Source organism: Nyctereutes procyonoides, unplaced genomic scaffold, assembly GCF_905146905.1.
Source record: "Nyctereutes procyonoides isolate TBG_1078 unplaced genomic scaffold, NYPRO_anot_genome, whole genome shotgun sequence".
Taxonomy (NCBI): domain Eukaryota; kingdom Metazoa; phylum Chordata; class Mammalia; order Carnivora; family Canidae; genus Nyctereutes; species Nyctereutes procyonoides.
In genome coordinates this window covers 53,285,425-53,303,186 of record NW_026575146.1, presented here as the reverse complement: position 1 = coordinate 53,303,186, position 17,762 = coordinate 53,285,425, and the positions used below count along the sequence as shown (strand labels likewise).

The 17,762-nt window shown below is 39.8% G+C and overlaps 1 protein-coding gene across 2 annotated transcripts in view; it reads right to left on the bottom strand.

The window, feature by feature from the left end:
* Window positions 1-17,762, bottom strand: part of TRPM3 (transient receptor potential cation channel subfamily M member 3) — a 501,163-nt gene that overhangs the window by 212,931 nt on the left and 270,470 nt on the right. For both annotated transcript variants that reach the window (XM_055310391.1, XM_055310392.1), the window contains exon 6: window positions 5,444-5,615. In XM_055310391.1, the coding sequence (XP_055166366.1) occupies window positions 5,444-5,615 (172 nt within the window). The remainder of the gene's footprint in view (window positions 1-5,443; window positions 5,616-17,762) is intronic.

The following is a 17,762-nucleotide window of genomic DNA, read 5'->3' as shown; positions in this document are numbered from 1 at the left end:
GGGGGTCTGTGCCTCTTGAAATTCGCAACCACAAATACCAAGTGGGGCCAGGGTGTGATGGGGCAATGCAACATTCCCCTGGTCAGGTTACTCTCCTTGTCTCTACATGAGTCGTAGTTCTTTCCCTTAATCTCCTCTACCTCCTCCCCTTCCACATTCTTTGCGGATGACCTCCCATATTCTTTTCTTTATACAGAAACTTTCTACAGAGAAGTACCTGATAATCCCAGCAGAAGATATTTCATCCTACCCACGTCTGCGCCCATATGTTCTGCCTTCCTTCCTGCTATGCAGGATGAAGCTGTCCCTTGTCCTAAGGCTGAGCTCTTTATTTGTGCACTGAATCTCATCACCTCCCTCTCTCAAGGACTTTGCCCAAAGTCCCTTTTTTTTTCTTCAAAAGTTTACTTCTTTAGAGTTCTCACTAGCCCCCCTGTTTTAAGAATATACCAGTGTTTGCTAAGAATGGCCGTGCAGGTTCCTTGACGTGTCTCTTTCTTACCCTGGATGCCCAATTTATTTGCAGGTCCTCATGAGTTATACCTTAACAATACATCTTAGGACCAATATTATATGATTTATCTGAGGCACCTAGAATAGGTGAATTCATAAGGATATAAAATAGAATAATAGTTGCCAGAGGCTGAAGGGAGGGAGGAAGGGGGAGTTAGTGTTTAATGGGTACAGAACTTCAGTTTGGAATGATGAGAATGTTCTGGGGATAGACAATGGTAATGGGCATACACAAGGTATATGGACTTAAAGACACTGAACTGTGTACTTAAAAAATGGTTCAAATGACAAATTTTATGCTATGCATGTTTTATATTTTCAACAAAGATCAGTTAAGAAAATATCTATGCATATATTTGAGTCCAATCACGTTTTACTACCTCTTTTGCTGCCATTCTATTTCCAACTACACGCAATGCCTCCTGCATTATTTCAATGGCCTACCAAAATGTCTCTCTGCTTGAAATCCTGTCCCTACCTCAGTCTGATCTCTGCACACAGCAGCAGAGTAATATTTTAAACCCTAAAGTAGATCCTGCAATTTGCCAGATCAAAATTCTCTTAGAATAAATTCCAACTTTTCCCAAATGTCTTGCTCTTTATTGAATACCTGGGGCTTTTGTCTCTACTTTCACTCTCCTCAGAATGTTCTCCCCACCGTGGGCTCCCTGACTTCATTCAGGTCTCTGCTTCCACGTCACCTCCTCACAGAGACCCTCCCTGACCACCTGCTTCTACACCATCCTCTCAATGCGCAGGTGCCCATGCACGCAAACAGGTGCACGCAGGTTCAGTCATCACCTCCCGCTGCTCTATTTTTTCTTTTTTTTAATAAAGATTTTATTAATTTATTCATGAGAGACGCAGATAGAGAGAAAGGCAGAGACACAGGCAGAGGGAGAAGCAGGCTCCATGCAGGGAGCCTGACGTGGGACTCAATCCTGGGACTCTAGGATTACGCCCTGGGCCAAAGGTAGGCGCCAAACCACTGAGCCACCCAGGGATCCTCTCTATTTTTCTTAATAGTTCTTTTTACTACCAGATATCATATATTTATTTATCAACTTATTTCCCTATTACTCTGCCCCTCTGGAGTTCAGCTCAATGAATTGTCAACAGCTGCTTTCCCAGACCTCAACCATGGCTGGTCTATAACAGGACTTCGAGAAGTATCTGTATCTTAAGAAGTCATGCTTGGAACTGTCGGAGGCTGTGCTCATTGAATTTGAAGTTTAGTAAATTGCAGATGGGAGAGTGTTCCAAAGCAGGTCACTGTTCATATCCAAAAGGGTTCCCGTTTACATAGACTTTCAGGAACCAGTGACAATACTTCAGAAGGGACTGCTGACAGCAGTGATGGGGGTGTGTGGAGAGGGACGAGATAATGGATGCCAGAGTGCATAGACACATCTAAGGCACTGGTGCTCGTAATATATTATCATTAATACTTAGCGTTTTGATGAGAAAGGGTTCAAAGTTCTCCCAAGCAGGATTCACTTATTATTTAAGGAAAATATCCTTCAGAAAATTATTGCATGTAAGTAAGAAACAGACTTGTTGAAAGGCTACTGTGGTAGGCAGGTCACCCCTAAGTGATGAGGAGGAGTGGCACTCTGATGAGAAAAACGCACAGTGCATCCAGACATCCCTGGTGTCATCTGAGGTGTGGGGGTGATGAGGAGTGCTATTGTGGTACGGCGGCTGATTTTCAAGAGACCAAACTGGGGCCTCAAATGGAGTCCCACCATTGTGTTTTAGATTTCTTTAACTGTTGGAGGGAGCTATAAAAGCAAATGAAGTTTTTAGGATCAGCTTACAAAAGAAAGTTTTATTTTTGATTGGAAGAACTACATTGCTACTGATTATGATATAATGAAAAGAAATAGTGTCCACATCAAAAAGCAGAGTTGCTGTTCAAAGGTATTGACTTGATTGATTGCCTTAAAGGTTTGTATTCGTACTTCTGTCTCCTATTATAACCAGGTCAACTTCCCCCCTCATTAGTCCTCTTCTGGAGGCTTCTGTGTTCTCTGGGGGGGGGGGTGCTGCTAACTAGATTGAGGTCTCAAGGTCCTGCTCTACTTTGGGGAGCCTGGGTCACTCCTTAAGCTCTGAACACCTTGCTGCTCCTTCCCTACTTTTTGGGGTGAATGCAGTAAAAAGAGAAGGAGACCAACTGACTTATGAGTTGTTCACTTGGAGGGTGGATCCATCATCTGGGTTTGCCTGGGACTGAGGGAAGATAAATCAATAATAAATTGGAGACAGTGATGGGCACTTGGGACAAGTTGATCACCCTCTCAGATTAAGCTTAGGGACAGAGCTGGTGTAAAAGCTAACTCGTGGTGTCTTTCACTACAACTTGTGGGCAAACTGCTCACCCTGAGCCTTTTTACTTCCTGTGACGTCAGAAATCTCCTCTGGGTCTCTTTAACCTCCTCTTCCCTCCCATTTGTTTTTTACTCAATGGGAGCCTGTGGGTTTCTACAAATCTTCAAATACAGATCTCAAAGCAGAGAGAACAATTATGTTTATAAAATATGATCATTCCAACGGCCATCTGGCTCCCCCTGCCCCCACCTCATTCCAGCTACTGTCACTTAACCCAAGCTGGGGGCTCATCCCTTACCCCAGACCTAAGCCTGTTTGTGGATTTGGAGCAGTTCAAGAATCTCTGGCCTGCTTCTCTGACCTTCTGCCTCAGCTTTGTACCTGGGTGCATGGTTCTTTACCCTAGACCCTTGACTGGGTCCCCACTTGTCAATGTTTCTGTGTGCTTCTCCCTGCCTTGGTCATCTAGCAAGGGTCCACTGTCCCTATGAATGGCATGAGGTGTGTGTGTGCAAGGGGTGTTGGCTCCTCCAGCATCTTTGACACCCTTACTAGCCTTGGCCTGCCTTTTGACTCCGTGCTTCTGGGCTCTGCTCCTTATTGTGGCCAGGCCACCATACAGGAGCCTCTCCAGGCCTCTGCCGCAGGCCATCCACACATTTAGCACCTCTGGGAGCTTTTGAGAGAGGTGACCCTCTAGGTACTTAAATTACAAAAAGATGTTCCCTCTAGGACAACCAGTTAGAACTACAGCATCCTTTCCTTGGGCAGCCTGTGAGGCACTGAGCTTGGCACACAGAGCCCTGCTTGGTTTAACTCCCCCTAGCACCCCTGAGCTGGGTGTATACTTCCACCACCACATGCCTAGCTCTCTTCCTAACTACTGACTAGCCTGGCTGCCACTGGGTCTGGCACAATGACATTCTTTGCACTGAATCTGACCCTGCATTTGTTCTTTGTCTATCCTGCTCCCATCCTGCATCTTTTAGGTCACTCTCATTTAGATTCTTATTCTTAACCTGATGATATATACAAAGTAATGTTTCAGCCTGTCAAAATCTAAGTAGATACCACTAGTTACCTAACATTTGCCTTTTCTAGCAACTATTGTAATACAACTCCATTTTAGTTTTTACAAAATCTACCACCCATTGGTTATAGTGCTTTGTTACATTTGATCTCTGCTGGTTTCTGGATCGATTTTCTAGTCTTTTCTATTCTTTTTTTTTTTTTTCTTCCAAGAGAGGTTTAGCTTTGGATAATCCTGTTTTCTCTTTCCAAAGAACATTGGGGATCCTTAGATAGAAGACGGTTTCCTAATACAACTTGGATTTTAGGCCTACACCAAAATGTACTATTTCAGACTCCTCTGTGAAAAAGAGAAAACAGTAGTAGCTCCTAAGAGTGGGGGTTACAAAAGGCATAAGAGAGAAGGTGTGGTCTGATAGGGAGAACATTCCAGTTCTGGGAGGAAGGTGGCTCTGGCAAGGAAAACCCACCCCAGACAGGTACAGAGAAAAGAATAGAGAACAGCCATTTGGACAAGCTGAATCACAGCACACTGAGCTTTTGGAAACACATCTAGCCAAAGAGGAGAATCTTTTGTTATTTAGAATCATAGGCTTTGAAAGTTTGATCAAATAGATCCAAGTTTCCCTGAAGGGACATAGGACTACCCTAAATGGGGAGCCTGCCACGAATCCTCCTCAAGTGTTAACTTTGTGGAAACAAACTGAAGTTTATTTTGTGAGGAGAGATAGTAGATGATTTTCCTACCTCTGTTACATTTAAATGCAAGCCACTTAGTGATTTGAGAAGCCCTGCTGTTTTCACAATGTCACCTTTTCATAGTTCATTGTGGGCACAGTCAATACAGCATAGAACACCTGAGTATTTAAGAGGTACTTTTAGTGTCACCATCAGATATGTATTATGTAGTGTGCATACACATGCACATATATCTAAATATATTATGTTTAAAGACAATAAATACATACATAGAATTAAGATACAGAATTAAAGTTTATGAAGATGGTTACACAGGATACTTTTTGTTTACTTTTGTTCAGTTGCCTTGACATTCCATCGTGTAGGCAGATCTATGCTAAGATCAAAACTTACATATATGTAAATATCTAACATATTTGTATATTTATATATAATAAATTTTATATAGTTACATATACAAATTTTATATCTAATAAATATATTGGATATATATATATATATATTATTTTTAGCCAACAAAAATAGCTTAATAAATAGAAACAATTTCTCCAGGGTGCCTTTCCTCTTTAGATAGAGTACTGTGTAAAGGATGTAGAGAAATTTTGGAAAGAAAAGTGTGTCTGTATGCGTACACCCCAGATGGGATTGGGTTTCTCACCTGTGACAAATGAGCACTAGTCCACTAATCATGTCCAGTCCTCCTCCTCCAGACGACTTCCTCAGGTTCTAACCACTGGCCCAGCAGACACATCATGGTCTGTGTTTGCAATTTGCTCAAGTTTTTATAATATTGCCACATGGTATACTCGAAGTTACTCACTTTCCACATGTTTGCTATGAGGTATGACAGCGGGAGCAGTCACCTACTTACTTGTGTTTATCTTCTGGAGAGAAATATGCTTTTCCAATTGTCTCCTCAGCTTCACCTCAGCTCCATATTTCCCGGTGGTCCCATTGTCAGCCAGAATGAAGTGGGAATGCATGCTGTTGAGAACAGTGAGCTTGCTCATGGGATTGGACATGGTCTGATATGGCCGGACCACCTGCAGGATTTTAAAAGGAAGAAGCAGAAGTCAGAGGAAAAAAAGAGGAAAATATGAAAAGGAGAACCAGACAGAGAGGAAACAGAGAGAGAAGGATAAATCAATTCTTCAGTACAGAGAAAATGGAGTTTATATCCTCTTCCTAATACTGCTGTGGGTAGCAAGTTTTATGGTCAATGTTCCCCAATCCCAGCAAGATTACAGTTAAAGAATAATTTTATTGTATTTATTTATATGCTGAACTGATACAGAAGCTAGAGTTTGTGCTCTCATCATACTCAAAAACTGACGTGTAAATGATTGTGTCATTTTAAAGTCGATCTTTCATTTGCTGACAAACCACAAGTAATTTTCATGTTTACTCATGTGGTTTTTCCTTTCTCTTCTCCATGGTGTCCATACTCTAATGGGCAGAGCCGAGCAATTATGGTTTTGGAGGCGGGTGGGGGTGGGGGCCAGGGTGATCGTTTCTATCCAGCCCATTCAGTCATCTGAAGATCTGTTAATTAAAAGGGGGGCAGCCTGGGTGGCTCAGCAGTTTAGCGCCGACTTTGGCCTGGGGTGTGATTCTGGAGACCCGGGATTGAGTCCCGCATTGGGCTCCCTGCATGGAGTCTTTTTATTTTTATTTTTTTTAAATTTTTTTTAAAATTTATTTATGATAGGCACACAGTGAGAGAGAGAGAGAGGCGCAGAGACACAGGCAGAGGGAGAAGCAGGCTCCATGCACCGGGAGCCCGACGTGGGATTCGATCCCGGTTCTCCAGGATCGCGCCCTGGGCCAAAGGCAGGCGCCAAACCGCTGCGCCACCCAGGGATCCCTCTCTCTCTCTCTCTCTCTGACTATCATAAATAAATAAAAATTAAAAAAAAATAAAAAATAAAAAATAAAAAAAATAAAAAGTGAACACTGTTCTTCTTAGACACCTTATTTAAGTGAAAATGTTGAATGTCGAATACATGTCTCCTGAGGTGGGTTATGAATCAAAATATTCATCTCTGCCTTTTTTGTTGTTGTTGTGCTATTTTAACTTTATGGTGAATTATACTACCTAAAACAGAGTAAGTCTTTTAGATTTTTGATATCAAAAGAAAGGCAAAACCTATTGTGAGTTTTAGTTGCTAGTTCTAGTTGCTTTGTAGACATTATCTATATTCCTTGCAACAATCCTGCAAGGTAGATGCTCTTATGCTTATCTTGTAGATGGAGAAACAGAACTGGAGGTAAAATAGGTTTTTCAAGAGTTTCTTACACACAGAACCAGAATTGACACCCAAGTATGAGTCCAAAATCTGTGCTTTTGTTCCCCTTTCCCACACTGCTTAGACACAACAGAAACAAGATGATATTTTGGAAATCTACTCCTATAATATTTAGGTAGAGAATTCACTCAAGACTATGAAAAGGAATATTTCACAAGCTCATTGTTACCCAGGCCCAGTAACAGTTATCCCTGTACTGAATCATCAGAAATGACAGCACAGAAATAAATACTACTGGGTTTTTATTTCTGTGCCTTTGTGCACAATTATGGAATCGAGATGTTCTCATTCATTTTTAGTATGTAATAACTCACCATGAAAAGCTGTAGTAAGATTGAGTAGTTTGTTAAAGAAATTACAAAGTAGTTTAGTAAGGGCAGTCTTTAATAGTAAAGATCTCATAAAAGTCATTTTTTAGATCTTGATTCCAATTTCCAAATCCATGTCTATGTGCCTGGCAAACAGAATCTACTCAATACATAGTGAATGAGTGAACAGGAAAACTTGAGACAGGCATGCTTTTGTTCAGAATTGAAAAAAAAAGGGGGGACCTACTCTTCTGAATTGTTTGGGATTTGATCTCATCTAAATTTAAAATGTGTAATTTTGAGCTTTTGAAATATCCTTCATTCCTTTTAATATGTCTTATTTGTTAATGTAGCATTAATATAACATTAATTCATAGCTTCATTTTAGTTGACTCTTAGTGATAAAGGAAGCTCATAACTTTTTGATTATTGTTTCCAGTAATGGATGGGATTTTTTTCCAGTAATGGAGCAGTATTCAATTACTCCTTTGTCTAGATGAGTGCATAAGAGTCCCCTAAAATAAAGAGACAGTGGTTTGCTAACTCCATCCTGAGTTCTTTATCACTGGAAGAGTAGGTCACTTGTGGTTAAAATTCCCATTTTGTTGTTACTCATTTTTGATCATAAAACATTCATTCTATAGCAAAGTACAAGTTAATAAATATTAATGCTTTGTTGAAAGAGACTTAGCAGAAGGACTTTTCTCCTATCCTTAAAGTGCCTCTGCGTTGTGCTTTTGGACAAAAGAAAATACTTCAGTTACTGTTCTCTATTTTCTGACAGCGGGTTCCCAAGTATCCATGCTAAGGAAGAGGAAGACCCAAATTATTTCTTTGAGAGGCAGGGGACAGTGGATTTTCTAGAGGTTAATCTATGTATTATACTGAATCCCAGACACTTGTTCTAACTGAGACACAAGAACACATTTTCTAATTCCTGGGAACCTAATGAAAGACCATCAGTGAACATAAAATTTTCAAATGAATAAGGTAGTGAAGGTAATTCTGGGCCATCTGACATACTTATCACAATCTGAGAATACCAGAACATCATTAATCATCTAACTATACTCTATATGTCTGTTTCCTCTGCCACATGATTCTTTTTTTCTTTTAATTTTTTTTAATTTTTATTTATTTATGATAGTCACAGAGAGAGAGAGGCAGAGACACAGGCAGAGGGAGAAGCAGGCTCCATGCACTGGGAGCCCGACATGGGATTCGATCCCGGGTCTCCAGGATCACGCCCTGGGCCAAAGGCAGGTGCCAAACTGCTGCGCCACCCAGGGATCCCTGCCACATGATTCTAAGGACAGTACGGCATCAGCCTTCTGAGTTGTGACCTTTTTGTGTGTGTGTGAAACATGGCACACCAGCTCTTTGGAAATACTGTTCCTTTGAATCAGTCATGGCAAGAGGGTCAAGTTTACAGTGTCATCCATGAATTTTAATTTCTTCATCTTACTGCTCCCCATTTCATTTGATCATATAAGTTAAAGGTGGTCAGATTTTGGCAGAGATTTTGTCTGCTGCATAATAGGGGATGTACATCTGAAAAATACGTAAAATGCTCTGATTTATTTTCCCATCCTCACTAGAGGAAGATCTGCTGAATCCTGGAGAATCCTGAACATACGAGCCATGGAAATCTGTCTGAATCCTATTAGTTCTGCCAGTGGCTGTGTAAATCTGAGGCTCACATTTTTAATCTGTAAAAGGGAAATGAGAAAACCACTTACCTCATGGGGGTTAGATGAGATTATAGGTGCAAAGCACTTGGCACTTTGCCTGGTTTCTAGCAGGCAATCTATAAATGTGAATTCCTTCTCAAGCTTGGCTCTATTTTACCAACTATAAGCTGATTTTCCAATTGCTAGCAAGTGACTAAAATGGCACAATGACAGACAAATCACTGACTTTTGTTTTACTCAAGAGATTTGAATCAATCAATTTCAGTAAAGTGAAAAATCAGCAATCATTTGGCAAAACACACAACGTGTTAGTACTTGGTTGCCTCCTCTCAGGCCATTTAAGAGGGCGATGCTCTGGAATTAATTGTGGATTAACTGAAAAGTTGGAAAGAACTTCCCAAATGCTTCAAGAGGAGTGCATTTTAGTCCAACTTGCCTACAAAACCCACTTAATATTCTTCATAACAAACATACCAGCAGTCTATTCTTGTTTGAGTTATAATTTGCATATCTACAAAAGACTTGCTGATCTTCCTGCTATGTTTCTCAAATAAGAAAAGAAATAATGTCTTTGTGTCACATGAATACAAATGATGTCTTCCCTCTGATAAAATTTTGGAGGTAATGCATCCACTTTCATTGTTAAGAGTTCCTAAAAAAGGACTTTTTTGGAAATGTGTGTGTGTGTGCATGCATGCACGTGTGTGTATGCACATGAGCACATAGCAAGAACAACTGTGACATGTTCAGGACTTGGAGGCATATTAGATAGCTCTAGCCATTTCTCAGCCACTTTGTTTTTGAGAGAATCAAGCCCTAATGCCTGTACATAATAGATCAACTTACCTAAGAATATAGGATGGTACCATCTTTGAGGGAATTAAGAAGGGAGACACTCAAATAATTTTCCATGTTCGTATTTCAGAAGAGGAATCTGGGTTGATAAAGGCTGAATGGCATCTGAAAGGCCTACATATCATGTGATCTTTCATTATTGGTAAATATGGGATTATATATACTTGGAAGGGAAATTTGCTTAGAAATGGATTTTAGGTGCTTTTACTCTTCAGGTAGCACAGGTCAGAATACCTCTGAGTAATGACATTTTGCCTCTTTCTTATTCCTCAAAGGTAGACGGGAGAATTCTGCACTCTTTAATATATCTACAGCACTTTGTATGCTGATTGGTAAAATTCTGACTCCAAGGCCTCTGTATATCTTGACTCTGAAACAAAAAGGCAATGAAGTAGAAGCTGTTTAAGAAATTAATGAAGGTGGGGGGTGCCTGGGTGGCTCTGTTGGGTAAGCAGCTGACTCTTGGTTTTGGCTCAGGTTGTGTTCTCAGGGTCCTGTGATCAAGCCCCAAGTTGGGCTCTTCACTCAGTGGGGAGTCTGCTTCTCTCCCACTCCCTGTGCCCCTCCTCCATTCTCTCTATCTCTAAAATAATTAAAAATCTTTTTGTAAAAGGAAATTAATGAGGGTGAAGGCTTTTTATGTAATGTATTTGTAGGTGGGGATTGATCTAGAGACATCATGGAAGATCTTAACATTCTTTATGTGCTGGTGTCAGTGTGCTACATTTCTTACCCATGGATGGGCTTAAGTGGATCATTTTGGAGCTGATCTAAGATACCTGCTTGAGTTTTCCTAGCTATTTTCATGCCTGTTCTGGTCTTACTCAAGAGTACTTAATGGGTAGTCTGGAGATTGGGGGGGTTCTAGTTCCTCCAGCTACTAATTTGTAACCTTGGGCAAGTCTTTCAAATCATTTCTTCCTTCCTCTATGTACACATTAAGAATGTCTTGAGGAAAGGTAAGTGATGAATATTGTGCTGGCTTGAGGAGAAATATAATCTTGTACCTAGGTAATACCTTTCACTAAATGTTCAAATTATATGTATTAGGATCGCACCCTGGGCCAAAGGCAGGCGCCAAACCGCTGCGCCACCCAGGGATCCCTAAAAGAAACCTTTTGGTTGGTAGTTTCTCATCTATAAAGTAGAGGAACTGATTGTAGTTTCTGAGAGCTTTCTACTTCTAAGATTGAGTCTGGACAGCCTGTGTTGAAAAGTACATTCACTTCTTCCAAGTTAGTGCAGAAAAACAACAAAAATGTGGTTCATTCATGTCCTGGGATTTCCTCTGTCTTGTAGTGCTTTCTACAATGCAAGGGCAGTTTGCTCATCTGCAACTCCTTTCCTGAACAGAACTAAATTGAGCTACCTTGGGTTTTTGAGTCATCAGTCACGGGCCTTTGGCAATCCCTGAACTTAGGACCTGGTGAGGTACATATTAACATGCCCCCCGGCAAGTAGCAGTCTAAGGCATGGGTGGCTCACTGAATCATTCTTTCCCTCCTAGTAGGACTACAATTTTAAATTAGGCAGGAAGAAAATTAGGATTTATTGATCACTCATCATATGCCAGGCACCATGATAAACACTTTCCCATGGATTAATCCATTCCATGCTTATTTTATAGGCAAAGCTATAGATGCTCAGAGAAGTCTATTGGCCAAATGTGTCCCACTAACACTTTTTCCTCTAAATCTACACAGCAGATAGATCTTAAATTCCTTTATAGGCCAGGAGACATTTACAGGGAAAATGGAGGACCCAGTCTGATTTTAAATTTATAAAAGATATTATGGTTGGTTTCGCTGCTGGACATTTTTGCCAGGGGCTCAGCTGAGCACTAAAATTCTTGTGACAGCTGATCAGATTATTTCCAGATGAGTCATCTAGAACTGTATAGTATGCAGAGGTTAGGAGAGGCAGCAGCAGGCAGCAAGATGGGAGTTTGTGCTTTGGAGAAAGGAAGACAAAAGGGATGGGCAAGGTTGTCTTAGGATCTGACATGCAGTTTCTGGGAGGGATGAGGTGATATTGCTGAGACGTGGGCAGCACCCTCTGTGTCTGAGAAAAAGGAACACAGGGACTAAGAGGATGAGATAAAAACCGAATAAAGAAAGGCACTGTGTGTCCTTATAATCCTAGCGAGGCCTGTGCTAGCAGGGGTACTGGGCTGGTTATTTCCCATTTAGCCAGCTCAGCTGCAAGTCTATAGGAGAGTTATATGAAACCCAGATGCTGTGTCTCAGCCCAGCAAACCAAACATGAAACCAGCAAATCCAGGGATCCATCCCAAAGAATGCTCAGGTACCTCAGCTACATAATTCACACTAAAATCCATGGGTGGGGGACACCTGGGTGGCTCAGCAGTTGGGCGCCTCCCTTTGGCCCAGGGCATGATCCTGGAGTCCTGGGATTGGGTCCTGCATTGGGCTCCCTGCAGGGAGCCTGATTCTCTCTCTGCCTGTGTCTCTGCCTCTCTACGTGTCTCTCATGAATAAATAAATAAAATCTTAAAAAAAAATAAAAAAAATAAATAAAATCTACGGGTGGAACAATTATGTCTTTTTGCAGCATTTTGAAAATGTGTCCCTCAACTCGTGGGCTTGCAGAGGGTTACATCATCCTCATTTCACACTCATCTCCCTTTGCCCTGTCCTGAGGGAAGCCACGGACTGTCCAGGTTAAGGGCCTACTTATAGTAGAGAAAGGACCTTAGGTTCTAAAAGGGGTTACTTGCTTTAGAAATCACCATGCATCAGTGGGGTGGTTTTAAAATATGTTTAAAAATTCTTTGAAAAATCTTCCCTTCCAGTCTGCAGTCTTCAGTGACTCACTTCTAAGAAATAGAAAAAAAACAGAAGTGATGGTGTACAACTTGCAAAACTAGGTCATGAAAGGGTTCCTTTTAGCTCTCTTGGATCACTTACTCTGGGGGAAGCCAGCTGCCATAATAAGGCAGCCTTCTGGAGAGATCCACATGATGAGGAACTCCTACCAACAGCCATGTGAGTGAGTCATCTTGGAAGAAGGTACCGTATCCCCATTCGATCCTTTATTAATTTTTTAAATTTTTTTTCCATTCGATCCTTTAGATGATGCAGCCCCAACTGATATCTTGTTTGTGACCTTAAGAAAGACTCAAGCCAAAACCACATAGATAAGCTCCTAATTTCTGACCCACAGAAATCGTGACACAATAAATGTCAAGTCATTAAGTTTTGGGTTATTTGTTACACAGTAGTAGATAGTAGACAACACAATGGATTATTATTGCTATCTTGAGTGGTGGTGCATCATAATTTTGTGACCTCTAGCGCCTCTCTGCATCCTGCCTGGGCTCCAGTCTGCTCTGCTTCCTGTTCTGACTGGAGCGATGTCTGCCATCCTCCACTCTTACTGCTCCTGTCTGACACCTCACACCATCCTTCCTCAATGGGCAGATGGCCAGATTCCCACACCTACACATCTGCCAGTCAGGCAACCCAAAGCAGGTTGCTCCCCTCTGTGTCTCAGCATCTCCATATGTCAGTGCAGATTAATAATGATAATAACCACCACATTGGGGGTACTGTAAAGATTAAGTGAGATATAAAGCACATGGCATGATGCACATATGATCTCAGATAAATGATCGCTGCTATGATTATGGAGAAGTCGTGCCGCATCATAGGTGAGGATGTGGTCTTAGGAACTGGATGGCCTAGGTTGAAATCTCAGCTATGTGACCTACAGTCATGTAACTACCAGGCAAGTTACTTAATCTTACTGTGTTTAGTTTCACCATCTGCGACATGGAAGGATTACAGTGATACTAAAAAGAACAACTTCTGAATGCCATTATGAGAATTAAATGACCACCTGTGATGTGTGCTGAAATGTATTAAGTTCAACAAAACTGCTGGTATTATAATTATTGTTGTTGTTATATTTATTATTATTTCAGTGATAAATAATAAACCTCTAGGCTGACACATCAATATCCTGCCACCAACCCTTTGCATACATACTCTTTCCTCTTCTCCTTCAGGTATAAGGATACAGATAGTTCCTCTCTCCTTTAGCTCTGGACCCCATCACCTCAGGGCCACTCTAGGGCTTATTCATCAATTCCATTTTCACTATCTCTATTTTCTCCCCTATCATCAACATATAAGCAAACTCAAGTCTCTCACTTCTTGCAGAAAAATCCCTCGAATTACAGCTCCTTTCAGCTACTCATATCACTTCTCTTCATCACACCTAAACTTCTAAAAGGTTGGTTTCTACTAGCCATCATCCTCTGGATACATCTTATATAACCTAGTCAAGGAAGTCCAATAAAGTCCATGCGAGAACCATTACTGGGAAGTTTTCTGAGCTTATAATATGAAGTCATATTTGGCTTGCCTTAGAAAAAGGTGACAAATGCACTGAGTTGATAACTACATGAGAATTATCAATCAGGTGCGTTATTAAACTTGATTTTTCTTGTCTTGTAATATAAAGACAGCATTGAAAGAATGCTTTCCAATTAAATATAAGAACTCTTAAAGGTTATAAAATTCTGAGAATAAACCTGCAGTTTAGGGGAAAATACAAGATATCATTGAATGTCATGATAATTTAATAACCACATAAGATGATGTGTTGGAAATCTTCCCAAATACAATTTTCATCCTAAAGTTAAAATGAAAAGTGCTTTTTCTTATGATCATTTCTGGATTTCTAATTTGGCATGGGTTTTGTTAATCTACATTTGGGAAAAGACAAATTATAAAGGTTTCAGAAACTGTTCAATTACCTGCAACCATTCTAGTCACACTGTTTTCTAAAGTAGGGGAATCTAAGGCCACTATGAGTCATGTAAAAATTTTAGTTCACCAGAAGTTCTTTCCTGACTTTACAATACTGTCATCATCTATACAGATCAAGATTCTCTAGGGACAAAGAAAAGGGTTCTGGTCAATCTCACAGTCTGTTTTTTAGGTCAATTTATAGGCTTTGATATTTGCCAGTATCTCAACTAACAATAACAACATCATAGTTGCTATATAATCATTAAGTATTTTCTTATATATTACTTGGCATGCCTCTAGTTAAGTGTATGGGCTTTGGAGACAGTGGATCTTGATTCCAACCCTTATTTAGTTTCCTTATATAATAATACATAGCTCATAAGGTTAATATATGCAATTACAGAGAGCTTCCTCAAATAGGAGCTCAATAAATTATAATTACTATTATTATGATTATGCTAATTCAAGTTGTATAAAGATAGAGCAAATGTTTTTATAGTCCACTTAGAGATAAAGGAATCCACTCTTAGAGAGTTTTTGGTCACATGTCAATGCCTCAGGCTCATGCAAAGTGTTAGTGGCTAACAAGAAACAAAGAAAACCTCCTGTTTTCGAGGAGGTTTTACCTAAATTGGGGAAGAGGATGGTTGTAGGAGAATTACAATCAGGGATATGACATTATGGGTGAAGTTAATCATGGAAAACATCTTGGTGGAAGTGAGCCTTGAGCTCAGTTTGATGGAAGAGAAGTTTATGGGTTGTAATAAAAGAAAGGGGCAGTAGGTATCATATGGAGGAATCATAGAGGAGTAGTAAAACTTGACAGCTGAACAATAGTCATTTTCGCATTTAATGGCAGAGCAAAAATTATTACCATCTTGGTATTCATAGCATTATTTCTCACCAAATTCTGTTGTTTTGATCTATTAATTGGAGGTTTGAGCAAACAGAGTAGAAGATATTTAAATTTAAAGAATCAAGTCTAGTTCATTTCTCAGTTGGGTGGATCATGCCTCTCTCAAAGGGATTACAGAAAGACCTGTTCTCATTCCATTCTTCTTTGCCCCTATACATATCCAACATGTAGAAGCTTCACCATCCACCTCCCACCTTGAGTTGCTATATAAGAAAATAGTTTTATATTTAAATCCTTGATTTAAAAATGCCTTTATTATAGTTACTAAGGGATGATCAACTTTGGGGAAGAGTGTGGAGAAGAAATTGTGGTAAAGTTGCAAACTAGGTAAGATGTATCATTACATTTTTTTCTGTAACATTAATATTCCTTGTAGCCTTAATTTCATTATGCCCAATCCATCTTCATCCATATTTACTGAGCACCTGCTATATGTGAGGTTTTAAGTTGAGCTCTGAGAATCCTAAGATACATGCCCTTTATCTTTAGAGTCTAACCTAAAGTCTAGCTAAGTGATAAGACTTGAAGGGAGGTAGATGCTTCAGAATATCAAGAAGCAGACCCAAGGGAAAGCTAATTTTTCTTTTTTATGTTTAGGACTAGTCTTTGCCTTTATAGTGCCATTTCAAAGAGACAATCAGTGCTACTGTGAATAATAACTGCTGTGTCTACTACTTATATCAATAAAATAACTATAGAACTACTTGAATGTTCAGCTTCTGAAAGTGTTCATCTGAGAACCATCCCCACAGAAATAAAAGGATCTTTATTTTCTATCAGTTTGGAAATAAATCTACTGTAATAAAATATTAGGCATAAGAAATGGAGCCTTTCTTTTATCCCTATATTTTTACTTCAAGTACATTTCCTACGTTTCCCTTGACATTGATTTTGGGCCACTTCAACCTTATTCTGGAATACAGACATAGACTAGACCAAAAGTACAATTTCTTTCAAACGAATGCATTTTGATAGAATTCTGAAGTGGCAACAATTTTTAATAATGCGTGAGGTTTTCTTCCTTCTGCCACCTGATGTCTGATGCTAGGAGGTTTGTTTTCTTGACGTTTATTACATGTAAGTTTGATTATATAAAGTCGAAGGGAAAGGACACAAGGCCCTAAATTAGGCTAGCTATGAAAATTCTTATAACTACGTAAGTTTACCAGATGACACTTCTACGTCAATGATTTTTTAGGGAGACTTCTTTCTCTGACAACCTAGCACCACATGCCTTTTTCATTATAACGTTAGACTAGTAAACACATATAAGAATTTCCTCAAACTAGGTCATAAATCCTGTACACCAAGAACAGAACTTTTGAACCACATAATATACAATGTGAAAAACAAATTCCATTGTTATCCAAGTGCCTGAGAGATCCTTTGCATATTGCAACTCCCCAGTTTGGGGTGAGGAAGGGTTGTTTCAGTGTGGTTGAAATTCAATAGATTTTTGGTCAAAGATTTATTAAGAAAGTAAAATACAACTGTTTTTCTTGCGCTCTTTACAATCTGTCAATGTCAATCCTTCTCTCGATGGTTTCTCTGCAGGTTCACTTGGATCCTTGTGAACCATGGTTTGGCTCCATTAGTCCCCTATGGGCATGGAGAATAAATGTGCTCATTTTACTGAACATGAGTCTCCTTCTGCCCTCTGCATGGGGATCAAGACTATTTTCTCATTGGGAAGTCAGACAATGCATAGGCATATGTGAGTTCCTACTGGCATAACACTGGGAAGAAATATGGGTAGAAAGAAAGTGAGAGTAAAAAGGAGCACAAGAAGAGGTGAAATCAGGGGTAAGGAGCTCAAATTGGAGGAAAATGAATCAGGGGTTTGTTATTCTTCTAACTCATCAAGGCAAGTAAATGTAATGTAAGTAGTGTCTCTCTGCACTCCTATAGAACTTACAAGACACACAAAATGACACACAAAAAGGTAGTCGGTCGCCATTCTCTGTAAATGCTTAGGCAACTGAGGTAATTATTGGGTTACTCTATCTTGAATAAAGAAGTAAGCAGCTTCCATTTATTCATTGCTCATCTGAATAAGAAAGTTCCAAAACGGCTTTTCCCCTTACCAAAAAAAAAAAAAAAAAAAAAAAGGAATAGTAACTCCGTTTTACACTAGAGATCCTGAAGAAATGAACATTTAAAAATGACTTCTGAATCATCACAACAGTTTAAAATAATTAAGTCATTTGTTAATAAAATGTACTATTAAATGCTTTTGGCATCAGGACACTTCAGCATACTCTCATTCTCATTCTAGTTTACCATCAACTTCAAAGCCAGCTTGGAGTCTGAGGCAAGCATTAACCCAAGTATATTTCATC